The 16,846-nt window shown below is 34.9% G+C and overlaps 1 protein-coding gene across 2 annotated transcripts in view; it reads left to right on the plus strand.

Annotated features, from left to right (window-relative positions):
• Window positions 1–361: 361 nt before the first annotated feature.
• The window catches only part of Zwilch (zwilch kinetochore protein), a 33,660-nt gene continuing 17,175 nt past the window's right edge, over window positions 362–16,846 (plus strand). For both annotated transcript variants that reach the window (XM_077109033.1, XM_076848648.2), the window contains exons 1-10: window positions 362–446; window positions 3,380–3,431; window positions 5,876–5,971; window positions 7,912–8,030; window positions 10,759–10,958; window positions 11,560–11,630; window positions 12,573–12,728; window positions 14,206–14,277; window positions 15,734–15,827; window positions 16,484–16,533. In XM_077109033.1, coding sequence (XP_076965148.1) covers window positions 394–446; window positions 3,380–3,431; window positions 5,876–5,971; window positions 7,912–8,030; window positions 10,759–10,958; window positions 11,560–11,630; window positions 12,573–12,728; window positions 14,206–14,277; window positions 15,734–15,827; window positions 16,484–16,533 — 963 coding nt within the window. In that variant the 5' untranslated portion in view covers window positions 362–393. The remainder of the gene's footprint in view (window positions 447–3,379; window positions 3,432–5,875; window positions 5,972–7,911; window positions 8,031–10,758; window positions 10,959–11,559; window positions 11,631–12,572; window positions 12,729–14,205; window positions 14,278–15,733; window positions 15,828–16,483; window positions 16,534–16,846) is intronic.

Consider the following 16,846-nt stretch of genomic DNA (forward strand, 5'->3'; position numbering starts at 1 on the left):
CTAAGTAATTAAAAAAAACAGCGTATTTTTTTTATATGTATCAAAGCATGGGATCTATGTGTCCAAATCTTAGAAAACTTGCTTAGAAAGGAGGGACTCCTTTTAGCGGAATAATTCTTAAGAGGGCGTTACCAATCTCGCGAGAGGAGGAGTCTTTCTCTGCAACCACTACATTTATTAAAAAAAAAAAAATTCTGACGGGAATAGAAAACTATTGAAATAAGAAATTTCACTGGGTGCTCTATAAACAAAGTTTAATTATACGGACAAAAGGAATTGGTTTCCAACTAGTAAAAGTAGTCCCGGCGGGGCGGGGTTACGGCCTCTGACGTCGGCGTCCGGGCGCGCAGTTCAGTTTGGCGGTTCCGGAGTCGGGAGTAAGACCCGGGCAGAATGTGGGCGCAAGTGAGCCGAGGAGCTGAGAAGTTTTACGCTCGCCTTCTTCAGTGAGTCGTAGTTTATACCGATAGCTGGATATAGGAACAGCATTTCTAGATACTCTCTAGGTATCTAGATCCCGCCCCAAGCTTTTTGCTGCACCTTGAGAATGAGCGCTTGGCCTGCTTTGCTGGGGAAGAGACCGGCCTCCTGCTCCAGTGTGGGGGCCCTGCCTGTGGTCCTAGGAGAAAATATCTGCACGTTATCAAAATAGGCGGAAGGTGACACATATTTAGGAGGCAACTTATTTATTCTGTTTTTGCGCACGCTTGTGATATGGAAAACTGGATGTCGCCATCCTTCACCCGTTCAAAGCCTTGCTAAAAGTGAAACGGATTGTTATAGTCTGTTCAAAGTGGTTACCATATGATCTACACTTTTAATGATAACGGCATGAGGTGTTGATTTTAAATGCACCTTTTTTTTTTTCACTGCTCCACGACTTCATTTTGTTCTTATAGTTAAGTATTACAACCAAAGGGATTCTATTAAGTTCTTCACTATATATTAAAGTCTAATTCAGTGGGTATCAGAATCACCTGGAGGATTCTCAAAACACAGATTGCTAGGTTCCACCTCCAGGGTTTCTCGCTTATTAGGGCCACAGAATTTGCCTTTCTTACAAATTCATTATTCTTTAAATGCTATAATTTTTCATGGTCTTTACTGCTTTTCCCCTCTGCAGTAATGCTTTACATTATGACGAACACTAGCATTTTAAAAGAAACTAACAATGTCTCGGATATCTTTCAGTGTGAGAATGTATGTATCTATCTGATCGTTTACTTGCTCCCACATTCTGCCCTGGTCTTACTCCAATGTCTGGAAGTATACAGTACTTCATTCTGTGGTTGTTCTATGATAAAACTTAAGCCCTTTATACTTCCAAAATATTTAATGAGTGTTATTAGTTTTTTTTTTTTTTTTCACTTGTAAGCACCAAAAGTTTTTGTCTCTTCTCTTGTTCCTCTATAGCCAGCTGCCTAATGGAAATTTTTATGTGGAGTCTCAAAGTCAATACTTGAAGACTGAATTAATCTTTCCACTTAACCTGGTGTTTTTCTTCTGATTGATTGATTGATGTTTGTAGAATATACTGGGGATTGAACCCAGGGGCACTGTACACTGAGCGGCATTCTCAGCCCTTTTAGTTATTGTTTTAAGACAGGGTCTCATTAAATTACTGAGACTGGCCCAGAACTTTAGATCCTCCTGTCTCAGCCTCTTGAGTTGCTGGCATTACAGAGGTATGCCACTGAACCTAGCTCCACTCTTGAATTCAGTCTCTGAATTAAAAGAGTTCTAAATCCAAGATCCCAACTTCCTTCTCTTTTCACTGTCCTCTACTCCCACCTCATCTAGGCTGTCCTTTTATCTTTGCTTCACTCCTGTTGAGGCCACTATGACTTCTCTGAAGTGCTGTAAGTTATTCACAGCTATTTTCCTGGACTCCAAGTTATATTTCTCATTTAAATCTTTCAGTAAATTCCCCTGGGCTTTCAGATAAAGTTCAAGCCCTAGCTAAATCTCCACCACAGCTTCCTGTACAGTACTTGCCTCTGACAGAGCACTCATGACCCTGTAGCTAGTTCTTGATTTACTCTTTGGACTCCAGTCAAGACTGCGTTCTCTCTGCCTCCACCCCATGCTGGGGATTGAACCCAATAGTGCTCTACCACCAAGCTATATACTCAATCCTTTTAGTATTATTTTTGATTCAAGGTCTTACTAAATTGCAGAGGCTGGCCTTGAACTTGACATCCTCCTGCCTCCTGTGTTTCTGGGATTATAGGTGTTTACCACCTTACCTGGCTAAGACTGTATTTAACATCCCTAGCATCTAGCAAGAGTGCCTGGCTTAAAATATGTATGTTTGTTGACAATTGTTGAGTGACTGACTAAGTAATATCCCTGAGTCATACTTAAAAGGTAAACGTCTTTAAGAATAAGTCATAATCTAACACAATATGGCAAAAGCAAATTAGTCACAGGCCTGCTCTCCTGTTTCTATTTCAGTAGGTCATATATTAGATCAAATAGATGTAAATAGTATCCTAAAACAATGCTATTGGGGCCCTTCAAAGACTCTTTCAGAGCGTAGATCAGGCTGATGTGATTTTGGTATTGCATTTTAGTATGTTAATTTATAGTTCATATGTAAAATTTATTGAATTGATAGTTATTAAATGATATCCTAGAGGTTTTTGCTTATATTTTGAAAAGGAAATATTTAAATTATTTTTTTAATAACTGTCAAATTTACTGTTTTTTTGTTCGTTTTAAGTAAAAGCTCACAAAATGGAGAAGAGATGGTTCTATTTAGCCGAAATCTGAGACTTTTAAGTACCTTCTCAGAAGTTAACCACTGATTCAGTGTCAGATCAGAATTTACTCACTTTTAATCTTCCAAAATTTATGTGGTTATGTATTTGAAAAAGCATAAGTGAAGAGACCGACGACATAAATTTCTGCTGCCTCTAAGAAACAAATATGTCTGCTGGGTGTGGTGGTGCACATATGTAATCTTAGCAATTTGGGCATCTGAGGCTGAAAGAATGCAAATTCAAGGCTAATCTTGTCAACTTAATGTGACCCTGTCTCAAAATAAAAAGATAAAACAGGCTGGGATGTGGCTCTGTGGTAAAGGGCCCCTGGGTTAAATCCCTAGTACCAAAATTTAAAAAAGAAGAAGAAACGTGTACAATTGTGGGTAGCAGTTCATTAATCTATCCCTCCAATTCTTTTTTTTTTTTTTTTCCTTCTTAATCTAAGCACTTCTTTTTTCTCCTCTTTCCAACTATGCCCTAGGGCTGCCATAGGTATTTTTATTTTTCCCCTCACTAATATTATGCAGAGGTAAAGTTACCTGAGTTAAACTTAGCTAACTTCTGAGTTTAATTAAGCTATAGCTCTATTTTTCACATGTGGTTCTTCATTTCAGAGAATTTAATGAAGAAAAGAAAGGAATCTGTAAAGACCCATTTATCTATGAGGTATGAAATGTTTATTTGGTTTTTAAACACAACTCTACCCTAAAATTGTAGGGGTTTAAGTCAGATTTATTGAAATTAATTTACATTCAGCAAATTTCACTGTTTTGGGATACAGTTCTGTGAGTTTTGACAACTACCTTTAGTCATATCACTTCTATAATTGAGATACAGAACATTTTTAAAAAATATTTTTTAGTCATTGATGGACCTTTATTTAATTTATTTATTTGTATGTGGTGCTGAGAATTGAACCCAAGGCCTCACACGTGCTAGGTAAGCACTCTACCTCTGAGCCACCACCCAAGCCCCGACGTTTCTTTATCTCTGAAAATTTTCTCTTATTAGCTGAGTGTGGTAGCACACAGCTTTAAGGCTGAGGCAGGAGAATTGCAAGTTTGAGTCCAGTCTGGGCAATTTAGATAAATAAAAAGGGCTGGAGATGTAGCTCAGCATATAGAGTGCTTACATAGCATGTGTGAGTCCCTGGGTTTAATTCCTAGTACCACACAAAATTATTTTTTTTTCCTCATGTTCTTGTGAGGGTAACCTTTTTCCCTGCCCTTAGTTCCTAGCAACTACTAATTTGTTTTTTGTCACTATAGTTTTGCCTTTTTCAATATATATATAAATAAAATCATCTAGCCTTCTGGCTTTTTTTTTTTCAATCAATATAATGCATTTGAGATTCATCTATATTGTTTATGTATCAATAATTCATTTTTATAGGTGTACTACAATTGTGTTATCCAATCCTGATTGAGGGATATTTGAGTTATTTCCAGTTTTTTGGGTTTTTTTGTTTGTTTGTTTTTGGCACCAGGGATAGAGCTAGGAGCACTTAACCACTGAGCCACATCCTTAGTCCTTTTTATTTTTTATTTTGAGACATGGTCTCACTAAGTTGCTTAGATCCTCATTAAGTTGCTGAAGCTGGCTTTGAACTTGTGATCCTCCTGCCTCAGCCTCCCAAGCTGCTGGGATTATAGGAGTGTGCCACCAAGCCCAACTTGTTTCCAGTTTTTGAGGCTTATGAGTAAAGCTGCTTTAAATATTCATGTATTTGTTAAGAATCTGATATGTGCCAAGTATTCCATAGGAGATAATTAGAGAATTAAATAGTATATATTAAAAGACAAGCTGTGGAGAAATAATTGTGGATAAGTGTTAATATCTATATCCATCTGTATAAATAAAATATAGAAGAATAGTTTTTTAAGGCTGCTCTTACAAAGTACCACAAATAAGACTGCTTAAAACATGAAATTTATTCTCAAACAGTGTTGAAATCTAGGTGTTGCTAGGACCATGCTTCCATGATCAAGGCCAGCCTAGGCAATTTAGTGAGTCCCTCCCTGTCTCAAAAGATCTGGGCATGTAGCTCAGTGATAGAGCACTCCTGGGTTCAATCCCCAGTACTGCTAAACAAACAAACAAACAAATTATTTGGGTATGATGTATTTGACAATATTAATGTGATTTTAGTTGTTCATCTTAACATTTTTGATAGATATTTACTTTCCATTATATATTGTAGCAAATAACTGGAAACTACCAAAATGTTGCACAAAATAGAATTAATATGTGATGGTAGAATGATAGAACCATACTACTAGGAAGAAAAAGAATAATGACATGGAAAAAGGTTCATGAAAATTATTGGAATATTCTATCTTTACTAAGCAAAATTCTGTCCAGATATCTAAATAGACACTTTCTTTCTTTTCTTTTTTTTTTAATGATGCTGGGGATTGAACCCTGGGCCTTGTGCATGCAAGGCAAGCATCATACAAACTGAGCTATATTCCCAGCCCCACGTTTCTTTTTACATAAGTGACAATTTTTTGTATGCCTTGTAAAAGATCTGACAGAATATAAGCCAACCAGACTGAAAACAGTAGTAATTATACTGGGTAATAGAATTATGGGTGATTTTTTAAAAACTTATATTTAAAAAAAGCATTTTTTACAATAGTTGTGTATTGCATTTGGAATGAAAAAATATATAAAGTTTCTGCAAACTGATAGTGGTAAAGTTTTAAAATTTTATAGTACAATCAAAAGAAAGGATAATATTTAATAAATTGGTAATTTTATGCTACAAAACAGTAAATACAGAGTGTGATTTGGGGAAAAATATGTCAGTGTGGTTCAAAGCAAAGATGACTTTACAAGGCAGTTGTACCTCAGGTAGACCTTGAAGCATGAAGAGGTGTTAGGTTTAAGAGCTAAGTTTTCTAAACATCATGAGAAATAACATGGACAAAAAAATTAATAAAATCTTTTAAAACATATGACTTGTTAAAATCTCTTCAGGTCACTTATATAGAAACAGTCTTAGTGTGTTTATATATTTGTACAAAAGTATGTGTGTGTGTGTGTGTGTGTGTATATATATATATATATATACGTATATAAAAACATTGCTTGACGTATGTTTTTAACAGGCTGATATCCAAGTGCAATTGATCAACAAAGGTCAACCAAACCCTCTGAAAAATATTCTAAATGAAAATGACTTAGTATTCATTGTGGAAAAAGTGGTAAGCAGTGCTTGGCTTTATGGTTATATGATTCTTTTTTTTTTTTTAATATTTATTTTTTAGTTGTAGTTGGACACTGTATGCTTATTTTATTTATTTTATATGGTGCTGAGGATTGAACCCAGGGCCTCATACGTACTAGGTGAGTGCTCTACTGCTAAGCCCCAGCCCCAGTCCTGTATGATTCTTAATAAGTAGATTTGCTTCCTTGGGAATAATCACACACACACATTTTTCTATTAGCATTAGAGAGAGTGTATATAATTCTTTTAGGAATAAGCATAGTGCTGTCTAGTAGAAATAAACTGTCAACCATATATGTAGTTTTAAATGCTTTAGTAGCTTTTTTTTTTTTTTTTTTTTTAAAGAGTCTGGTAAACTTTTAAAAGGCTTTTTAAAACTTTTTTTTTTTTTTTAAAGAAAGAGTGAGAGAGAGTGAGAGAGAGGGAGAGAGAATTTTAATATTTATTTTTTAGTTATTGGCGGACACAACATCTTTGTTTGTATGTGGTGCTGAGGATCGAACCCGGGCCGCACTCATGCCAGGCAAGCACGCTACCGCTTGAGCCACATCCCCAGCCCAACTTTAGTAGCTTTATTAAGAAAAAGAAAGAAGTGAAATTATCATTGAGACAATAAAGTTGACTTTTTTCTTCTTTTGTTCAGTCCTATGAATTTTGACATACATAACGATTCTTATAATCACTACTCTAGTTGGAATATAAAACACTTCCATCTTACCAAAAATCTCTCTCATGCTAGTCCTTTGTAATCATATCCTCTCCTATCCCCTAACCATTGGCAGCCATTGGTTTCTTTTCTATTACTGTAGTTTTGTCTTTTCAAGAATGTCATGAATGGAATCACAATGTGAAAGCTTTTTTTTTTTTTTTTTTTTTTTAGTGTGAGAATTTTTTAATATTTATTTTTTAGTTATTGGCGGACACAACATCTTTGTTTGTATATGGTGCTGAGGATCGAACCCGGGCCACACACATGCCAGGCGAGTGCGCTACCGCTTGAGCCACATTCCCCAGCCCAATATGAAAGCTTTTGAGTGTGACTTCTTTTACTTAGTATAATACCTTTAAGGTTCATTCAGTTTGAATCAATAGTTCATTTACTCTTATTGCTGAATAGTATTCCATGATATGGAGTATCACAGTTTATTTACCCATTCACCCTTTGAAGGACATTTGGTAGTATAATGAATAGAGCTATTGTAAGCATTCTTATGTAGGTTTCCATGTGAGCACACTTAGGCTCAAATATTGGCTTTTAGGCAAGTTATTTAGCCTTTTGCTACCTCGGTTTTCCCAGAGATGATTATAACATCTAGCTCAGGATTTTTGTGAAGAATAAAAGATAACTTAGAACAGTATTTAGTACTCAGGAATTGTTAACTCTTAAAATTACTGTTGTTACTACCTAAGCTAAGCTATTTAGCTATTTTGTAAATACATAGATACTGGAATCCTATACCAATGACAACTGCTGATAGCCCTAAGAGGAATAGGTACAAGGAGCAATACTGTGGAGCTAAGATCATATCCCAGAAAGATCTCCCAGTTTGGGAAATGAAAAATCCAACAAAATCTGGGAGGTTCTCTTGGTATTTCCCTTGGTATTTTATCTTTAGCTTGATTTAACTTGATATTGATTTTATCACTTTGTGCATATTGGAGCACTTTTCTAATGGCATCAGATGTTTCCTTTACCAGGAGCAACTAAATTGATACCTTTTTTATGGGATAGTGGAAATGCTTATAATGGTGTGATTTGTTGGTACCAAACTAGTCTGTGACTACAACCCCATTGTTTGTGCTTATGGGTATAGAAATGAGTATGTTAGGTTCTGTCTGTAGTTATCTCTTACATAGTAAGGCATTGATTATGAAGTGCTATTTTATCTGATTAAATAATTAAAACCATTTTGAAAGCCATTAGAAAAGGAAGAAACAAGTCATGTTGAAGAACCACAGACTGAAGAAACTGCTATTTCTGATTTCTCTACTGGTGAAAATGTTGGACCACTTGCTTTACCAGTTGGGAAAGCAAGGTAAGTTTTTCCTCAGCATAGGGTCAGAGGTGGACCCTATTTTCCATTTTCCCCTAAGATATACAAGCCCAGCTCTCTAAAGATAGCTCCATTAGGATATCCCATCTGCATCATGAATATGTAGGAAGACCACAGTTATCTTCCCTTTCTCCACTCTTTTCCAATTTGTTGTTGCTTCTTGTTTTCCTTGTGTTTAAACTGGCACCTCTTCTACATTTTTTTTCCCTCACTACTGTCACAGTGATTTTTTTGTTTTTGGTGCTGAGAATCAGTCAAACCCAGGGCCTTAGGTAAGTGCTCTATCACTGAGCCCAGTCCCATACTGATCTTTATAAAATGAAAACCTGATCATATTGCTTAAAAATCCTTCAGTTGTTCTTCCTTCCCTTCATGATAAAATCCGGATTCCACATGAGTAACATATAGGAGCTTCATTTACTTGTCCTGGAGATCCTCCACATGGAATGGTACCATACCCCATGGGCATTGGAAGTATTCAGGGGTATTTTTAGTCATAACCATCAAGGGAAATGACTGGCATTTACTGGGATTGGGCTATGGATGGTAAATGTCCTGCAATGCGTGGAGTTTTCCTGCACAACTGGGAATTACTCTACCCAAGATGGCACTGTGCCCCTTTTGGAAACCCTAATGCCTCTATTTGCCTCTCCAGCTTCACTTTCTGTCTTCCTGCTGTGTAGCCATATGTAGTTCCCTTTGCCCAACCTTTCCGTACTTACAAAACAAAAAAAATTCCTTGCCTTCAAGGAGTCTGGAGGATAGAGTCATAAAAATAATATCATTAGAGAGTGATAGTTACCATAACACTGTTTGCAAAGTGACTTTCCTTCATGCAGGTTTGTTTTGTTTTTGTTGCTTTGTGAAAGTTTTTTTTAAATTGTATGTAGCTAAATTATTCAGTCTTTTCTTTCACGGCTTCTTGAGTTTAAGTCCTAATATAGGCTGTTTTTCTCCCAGACAGCTTGAACATTGTTGATATTGTTTTCATCAGGCAGTGTTTTTTGGATTGATTCATATGCTGTCATTTCTTTGCTTTCTATTTCTTCTTGCATTTTATTTTTTTTAAACGTTTTTATTATTTTTTTAGTTGTTGATGAATTTTTATTTTATTCATTAATACGTGGTGCTGAGAATCGAACCCAGTGCCTCACACATGCTAGGCATCTTCTTGCATTTTAAACCATCCTTCTGGAATTATTTTACTTCCTTTTTGAAATAAAATTGTTTAGAAATTTATTTCTTGGACATCTGTTCATAGTAAATTCAGGTTTTATCTCTTTGAAAAAACAAAAATTTAAGGACATTTTGTGAGTAACCTTTAGTTTTGATATATTTACAAAGTTTTAGAAAGTTATAAAATAGTGCAGGAACTTCTGTGTACCCTTAACCCAAATTCACTAATTATTTTTATTTTGCTAAGTCTGCTGTCAATCTCTCTCCCTCTCCATGTAGATCTATACATAAAGCAATGTACATACAGTACATATGTGTATACAGTATAACTATATTGTTAATTATATATTGTTATTTTTATATACAACGCATGTAACTATTGAAATATATATATAGTGTGTACATATTTATGTTGTAAGTATGCACTTATATAGCTACATATAAAATACACATACCATACACACATATATATTTTTTAAATGACATATAGGTTTAGATATATGTAATAGGTATAGATAGTATATTGGAGAAGCTTTATCCTTTTTTTTTTTTTTTTTTTTTTTTGAATTTTTAGTTGTCGATGGACCTTTATTTATTTATTATTTATTTATATGCAGTGCTGAGGATCAAACCCAGTTCCTCACACATGCAAGGCAAGCACTCCAACACTAAGCCAACAACCCCAGCCCAGAAGCTTTATTCTTTTATCCCCAAATATTTCACTGTGTAATTTCTAAAAACAAATATATTCTCTCTTTTTTTAATGTGTATGCTTTTATCTTGTTACTCTTTGTGTGTGTGTGTGTGGGGGGGGTGCTGGGGATGGAACCCAGGGACCTGTACATACATGCAAGGTAAGCACACTCTACCAACTGAGCTATATACCCATCCCACAAATATATTCTCTTATGTAACCACAGAACAATGATCAAAATCTGAAAATTTAACATTATAATTAGTATCTAATTCAGAGGCCACATTTAAATTTCCTTAAGTATCCCAGTGATTCATGACTTTAAGCATCTTATGATATGCTTATTGGCTCCTACCTATTATTTCTTTAAATTACTCTCTCACCCAACTTCCTTTCTCACCCCATCTCCATTGATCTCCTTTTTAGTAGCTGCTCCCATTAGTCAGACTCTTAACTTTATGGTCTGTGTTTCTTGATCAACTAGTGTGCTTTATTCTCACATCTCTGTGTGAAATATACATACATATATACTTACGCATTTTGCTACTTTATTTCCAAACTGATGTTTTTGAGACTCTTCTTGGTATAGTGTTACTTTTTATTTTTTACTTTTCATTTATTTTTAAAAAAATTTAAGTTCTGTGTTTATTTATTTTTGCAGTTCTAGGTATTAAACCCAGGCCTCACACTTTTGTTTTGGTGGTAGTTCTGGGGATCAGATGCAAGGGCCTCTCCCTTGTTAAGCATGTGTTCTACCACTGAGCTACACACTCAGCCCAAAAAGAAAATTCTTGATTATGATCTTTACCTAAATTTGTTCTTCTTACTCTTATTTTCAAGGCAATTAATTGGACTTTACACCATGGCTCACAATCCTAATATGACCCATTTGAAGATTAATCAGCCAGTTACTGCCCTTCCTCCCCTTTGGATAAGATGTGACAGTTCAGATCCTGAAAGTACCTGTTGGCTAGGAGCTGAGCTCATCACAAAAAATGACAGTATTACAGGAATTGTCTTGTATGTGGTTAGTTGTAAAGGTGAGTGCTCATTCTTTGTATTTATTTGTATAATTTTCGTTTTGTGGTTTTTACTGAATATTTATATTAAAAGGGAAGTGTACACAGTGGGACTTTAGTTGATTACATGAAGTTACTCCACTGTATAAGTTGGAGGAAGGATTCTGGAAAAACCAGAAAGTCTGGACAGGAGGTTATGCCTGTTTTGTTTGGGTTTCATTTGATTCGCATGTGTATGTTTTTGCAAATTTTCCTTAGAGTGTAAATAACCGAATATAATAACAATATTAATCCAGACTCATAGTAAACATTTAATGATTTTTTTAATTTATTTTATTTTTGAAACATGGTCTTACTAAGTTGCTTAGGGTCTCAACCTCCTGAGTTGCTGGGATTCCAGTCCTGTACCACCACACCTAGTTTTAATTACATTTTTGATGGTGATATGACCTTTATTTCACTTTTATTTTGAAATAAACATTTCACTCACAGTGATTTAAAATTTAATATCAACAATTATTAGTATTATGGCATCCTCACAATTTAAGAAATTATGATTTTCTAACTCTCTAACAATATAATTTTGAGTGGTACCTTTAATTTTTTCTTTCATATCCTGTAGCTGATAAAAATTATTCTGTAAGTCTGGAAAACCTAAAAAATTCACACAAGAAAAGACATCACTTGTCTACTGTAAGTATTTCTTTTTTTTTTTTTCAAAATGTTATTGACCTGCCCTCCTAGTTTTAAACATTTTTTTTCAAGATGTGAATGTAGATCAGTGGTAGAATGCTTGCCTTCCGTGTGCAAGGCCAGTACCTCCTCTCCCCAAAAGAATTTTTTTTTCTTTCTTTCTTTTTTTTTTAAACAGAGAGAGATAGAGAATTTTTTAATATTTATTTTTTAGTTTTCGGTGGATGCAACATCTTTATTTGTATGTGGTGCTGAGGATTGAACCCGGGCCGCACGCATGCCAGGCGAGTGCACTACCGCTTGAGCCACATCCCCAGCCCTGAGTTTTTTTTTTTCATTTCTGATCCCCAGTACCTCCTCTCCCCAAAAGAGATTTTTTTCACTTCTGAAATTTATCAAGTTTATTTTCATATTATCAGCAGCTAAGATACAGTCATCCATTGGTATCAATGGGGATAGGTTCTAAGACCTTCCTCAGATACCAAAATCTCAGTTGCTCAAGTTCCTTATATAAAATGGTGTAGTATTTCCATATAACTGATGCATATCCTCCTTTGTGCATAAAATCATATCTAGATTACTTTTAATAGCAAATACAATGTAAATGCTTTGTAAACAGTTGCTATATTTTATTTTCAGAGAATAATGACAAGAAAAAGTCTGTACATATTCAATACAGATGTAGTTTTTAAAATGATATGTTTTTGCTCCATGGTTGGTGCAGAACCCGTGGATACAGAGGGCTGACTATATGTGACTTCTTGCCTTTAAGCTAATGTTTGTCACTTAAAAAGAACTCTTATTTTTCCATTTGGAATGAAAGTCAGAGTAAGGTGCTTTTTTTTTCTTTTGGGACAAGAATCAAAGTAGTTTTGCAAAAAATGGGCTTTTGGGCCATTTGAAAACATAGTGCTAAGGGTCTGCTGGATGCACTCTTTTCAGGTAACAGCCAGAGGCTTTGCCCAGTATGAGCTCTTTAAGTCCACTGTTTTGGATGATATAGTCACCCCATCACAAACTACAATCACTTTGGATATTTCCTGGAGTCCTGTCGATGAGATTCTTCAAATTCCCCCACTCTCTTCAACTGCAGTTCTGGTAGGAATGGACCTTTTTTTCTGCTTGGGTTTATAAGACCCCTAAATGGTTGTTTACTTGCTCATTGCTGGGGCTGCATGCTTTCAGTTCTAGCAGTCACTGGGTATAAGGCTGGACAACTCTGAAAGTCTTGCCTTGCTCCTGGAGTCTCACCAGGGCATCCAGGGGAGGTTTTGCCAAGTGAGCTGAGCCATCAGTTGCTCACAATTCCACAATTAGAAATTTAAGAATTTTCTAGTGCTAGGTTTTTGGCTCGGTGGTAGAGTACTTGCCTCAATTGTGTGTGAGGCACTGGGATCAATTCTCAGCATCACATATAAATAAATGAATAAAATAAAAGTCGCATCAACAACTAAAAAAATTAAAATTAAATTAAAACAGAATTTTCTAGTGATTAATGAAGTCTGTTATGTGGAGACTTAAAATGATTTATGGTTTCCTGTGTTCTTAAGAATGCAGATATCGCTGGGTGCCGTGGTGCAGCAGCTCAGGAGGCTGAGACAGGAGAATCTTGAGTTCAAAGCCAGCCTCAACAAAAGCAAGGTGCTAAGCAACTCAGTGAGAGTTGCTAAATAAAATACAAAATAGGGCTGGGGATATGGCTTAGAGGTTGAATACCCCTGAGTTCAATCTCTGATACCAAAAAAAAAAAAAAAAAAAAAAAAAATCATGTAGTTCTTTCTAAAATATTTAGTTCTTTCTAAAATATTAAAAACAAAACCTGAATGTTCAATAGGGAAGTAGTTAAAATAGATATCCATGGTGACATATTATCCAGGCTTTAAAAAGTCATGTTTCAAAATGTCTTAATAGAAAATGCTTTTTAAGAACAAAGGAAATATACAAAATAATATATACAGTATGATCTCAACTATGTTTAAAAAAATGCATGCACAGAAACCTGGATAGTGTTAACAGTGGTTCCTTCAGCGTGGTAGGATTTTGGATAATTACATTCTTTGTGCTTTTCCTGTAATAGGGATTTACATATATTGGCCTTTTTAAAAAAATTATAAGGTCTTAAATTTGTAAAACTTTAACCTCTGACTAGGACAGTGCTCTGTTGGCTTAGTTAGAAAGAGTCTATAAAACTATTGGATTTTTATTTTTGGTGTGTGATAATGCTAAGTTACCATTGAGTCTTTAGATACATTGACTGAAATTTCTCTACCTTGTCCTCTTGATGCTAAATATTAATAAGTGTGTGTTTGAAGCAGTGCATGTGAAAAGGGCAATTGTTCCATGCAAGTACAGTTGTTTATGGTATGTAGAGAGGGTATACAATTCCCTGAGCTGAGGTTACTGTATCAAGATGGCAGAGTCTGGGTAAAATGTTTAAATGAAGTGTTGATCTAATTTTTCAATTCATTGATGCTTTATAAAATATATTTTTAAATGTGTGGTTGGTTTGAAATGCAAGTTACTGTCTTATGCAGCTATTGCCCATTAAAACTGACAGATTTGGGGTTCTTTTTAGAATATTAAAGTGGAATCAGGAGAGCCCAGAGGTTGTTTGAATCATCTTCACAGAGAACTGAAATTTGTCCTTGTGAGTATCCTTCTGAAATTCTTAACTTTCATTAAATTGCAGGTTTTCATAAAAAAAAGTTTGCTAATATCACTTACATGGTGATTATCCTTACAGTTTTAAAGGGGAGCATCAGTAACTACAAATCTTTCCATTTTCTACTGGAGTGTTTCCTTTTTATTTATATGAGGGTCCCCCCTTTCCAGGTGGGTCAGTTGCCAGTTTATTCCAAATGGCATGCTATTCATAACTGGAATTTTGATTGATGCTAAAGATTAATGTATGTTTGAAGAATTTTATATTTCAGTAATTTTAGCTCTACTCTACAAATTGAATCTTAGGAGCATGTCTCATTTTAATACAGTAGAAATTCCATATAGCCTGGCTCTCATTTTAATACAGTAGAAATTCCATATAGCCTGGCATACAAAACCAGGTATGATCCAGCTGCTGTCCTGCTCATTTCTTTTCATTTATTTTTGAAAATAGTTTTATTGAAATATAAATTATATTCCATAAAATTCGCTCATTTTCACTGTGCATTTCAGTGGTTTTTAGTATATTTACCCAAGTTGTACACATCAACAATTAATTTTAAAACATTTTCATCACCCCTTCCCTGAAATCTGGTGCCCACTATACCCATTAGCATTCACTTCCCACCTCCACCAGCCGGTGGCAATCACCATCTACTTTCTATTTGGTCCTTTATAGTGCTAAGTAGCATTCCATTGTATAGATACACCACATCTTGTTTATCCAATCATCAGCTGATGATCATTGTAGTTGTTTCTACTTTTTGCCTATCATGAATAGTGCTGCTGTGAACATTCATATGCAAATTTTTGTGTAGACGTGTTTACATATTTCATAGATGGACTTGTTAGGTCTATGGTAACTGTTTTGAACCTCTGAAGGGACTGTCACACTGTTACTTTTTTCCAAAGTGGTTGCAGCATTTTACATTCTTACCAGCATTGTAGGAAGGTTCCAGTTTCTTTGTATCCTTGCCAACACTTGATATTGTCAAATTTAAAAAATGATAGCCATTCTAGTGGGAACAAACTAGTATCTTGTAATTTTGATTTGCATTTCTAATGACTTTGAACATATTTTCATGTGGTATTGGCTTTTCTTTACTAATTGGAATTACATAATTCAGTGACTATGAGCAAGTTATTTAACCTTGCTTAGCTTAGCCTCAATGAAATGAGAGTAATAGTAATATCTACCTCATTTTAAAAAAATATTTAGTTATTGATGAACCTTTATTTATTTATTTGTTTATGTGTGGTGCTGAGAATCGAACCCAGTGCCTCACACATGGTAGGCAAGCAGTCTACCATATACTTTCACAGTGCATTTGAGTTTAAACACTCAAGAAATGTCACTGTAATTAATAGTACTAAATACATCCTTATTTATTAAGCTATATTTTCTACTAACAAGCTTCTGGGCTTTTTAAAATCTCCCATAGGTTTTGGCTGATGGTTTGAAGACTGGTGTGACTGAATGGCTCGAGCCCCTGGAAGCAAAATCTGCTATTGAACTTGTGCAGGAATTTCTGAATGGTGTTTGTTTTCCTAATTCATTCTTATTGCAGGGACTGGGGTATTGAGGATTGAATCCAGGGTGCTCTACCACTGAGCTATACCCTTGGCCCTTTTCATTTTTTATTTTTTGAGACATCTTGCTAAATTGCCCCTATGAAACTCCTAATTCACTCTTGTTTTTCTTAAATAGAAATTTACACTTGGTATATTTAAATGTAAATTCTCTCTTTAATCTTGATATGCTTTTTGGTTGGAATTTATTAGAGCCAGGAGGTCTGACATGGTTGGTGGGACAAGTTTTATTCCGAAGTGCTAATGTTAAAGACCTAAGTAATTCTAAAACAAAACAAAACAAAACAAAAAAACTAATAAGATTTAGTTTGAAATTTATATAACACAAACATATTTGAGATCATAGAAAAAGAAGGATGAAATAATAACCCTCGAGTACCTACCATGTGTCCAGCATTGTGTGTCAGGGGCTTTCATGTTACCTCAGTTCATTCTCACACCCCTACCTGATGGGTATTTATTGTTACTGCCACTGCAGAGTTAGGTAATTTGTTAAATTTCATACTTTTATGTTCCCATTTGCTACTTGAGAATAGGATTAGGATGAAAATAATTTTGGAAAACTTGAAAACAAAAATTAAATAGCTTTTGCCACTTTCTAGACTTAAATAAGCTGGATGGATTTGGTGATCCTACAAAAAAAGATGCAGAGGTAAGTGATTATTATTAGTTAGAAAGGTACACAGGAAATGCTTTGAAAATTTGCTTATGCTATTACCTATTGAGATGATTATTGTATCATCTCAAGTGGATCTGGTACAATCTCATTATTATTAAGCTACTCAATTACAGAGAAATGAATGTCAGTACACTCTGATGATATTGCTATAGTATACTAATACACTTTAAAATGATGTTATTTTGACATAATGTGGTATTAGTAATTAAAACTAGATATGCTCTCATTTTAATGAAAAGAAAAATGGAGACTAAGGTAATTTAATAAATATTATGTGGAAAGAAAA

This window comes from Callospermophilus lateralis, chromosome 3 (assembly GCF_048772815.1).
Source record: "Callospermophilus lateralis isolate mCalLat2 chromosome 3, mCalLat2.hap1, whole genome shotgun sequence".
NCBI lineage: Eukaryota > Metazoa > Chordata > Mammalia > Rodentia > Sciuridae > Callospermophilus > Callospermophilus lateralis.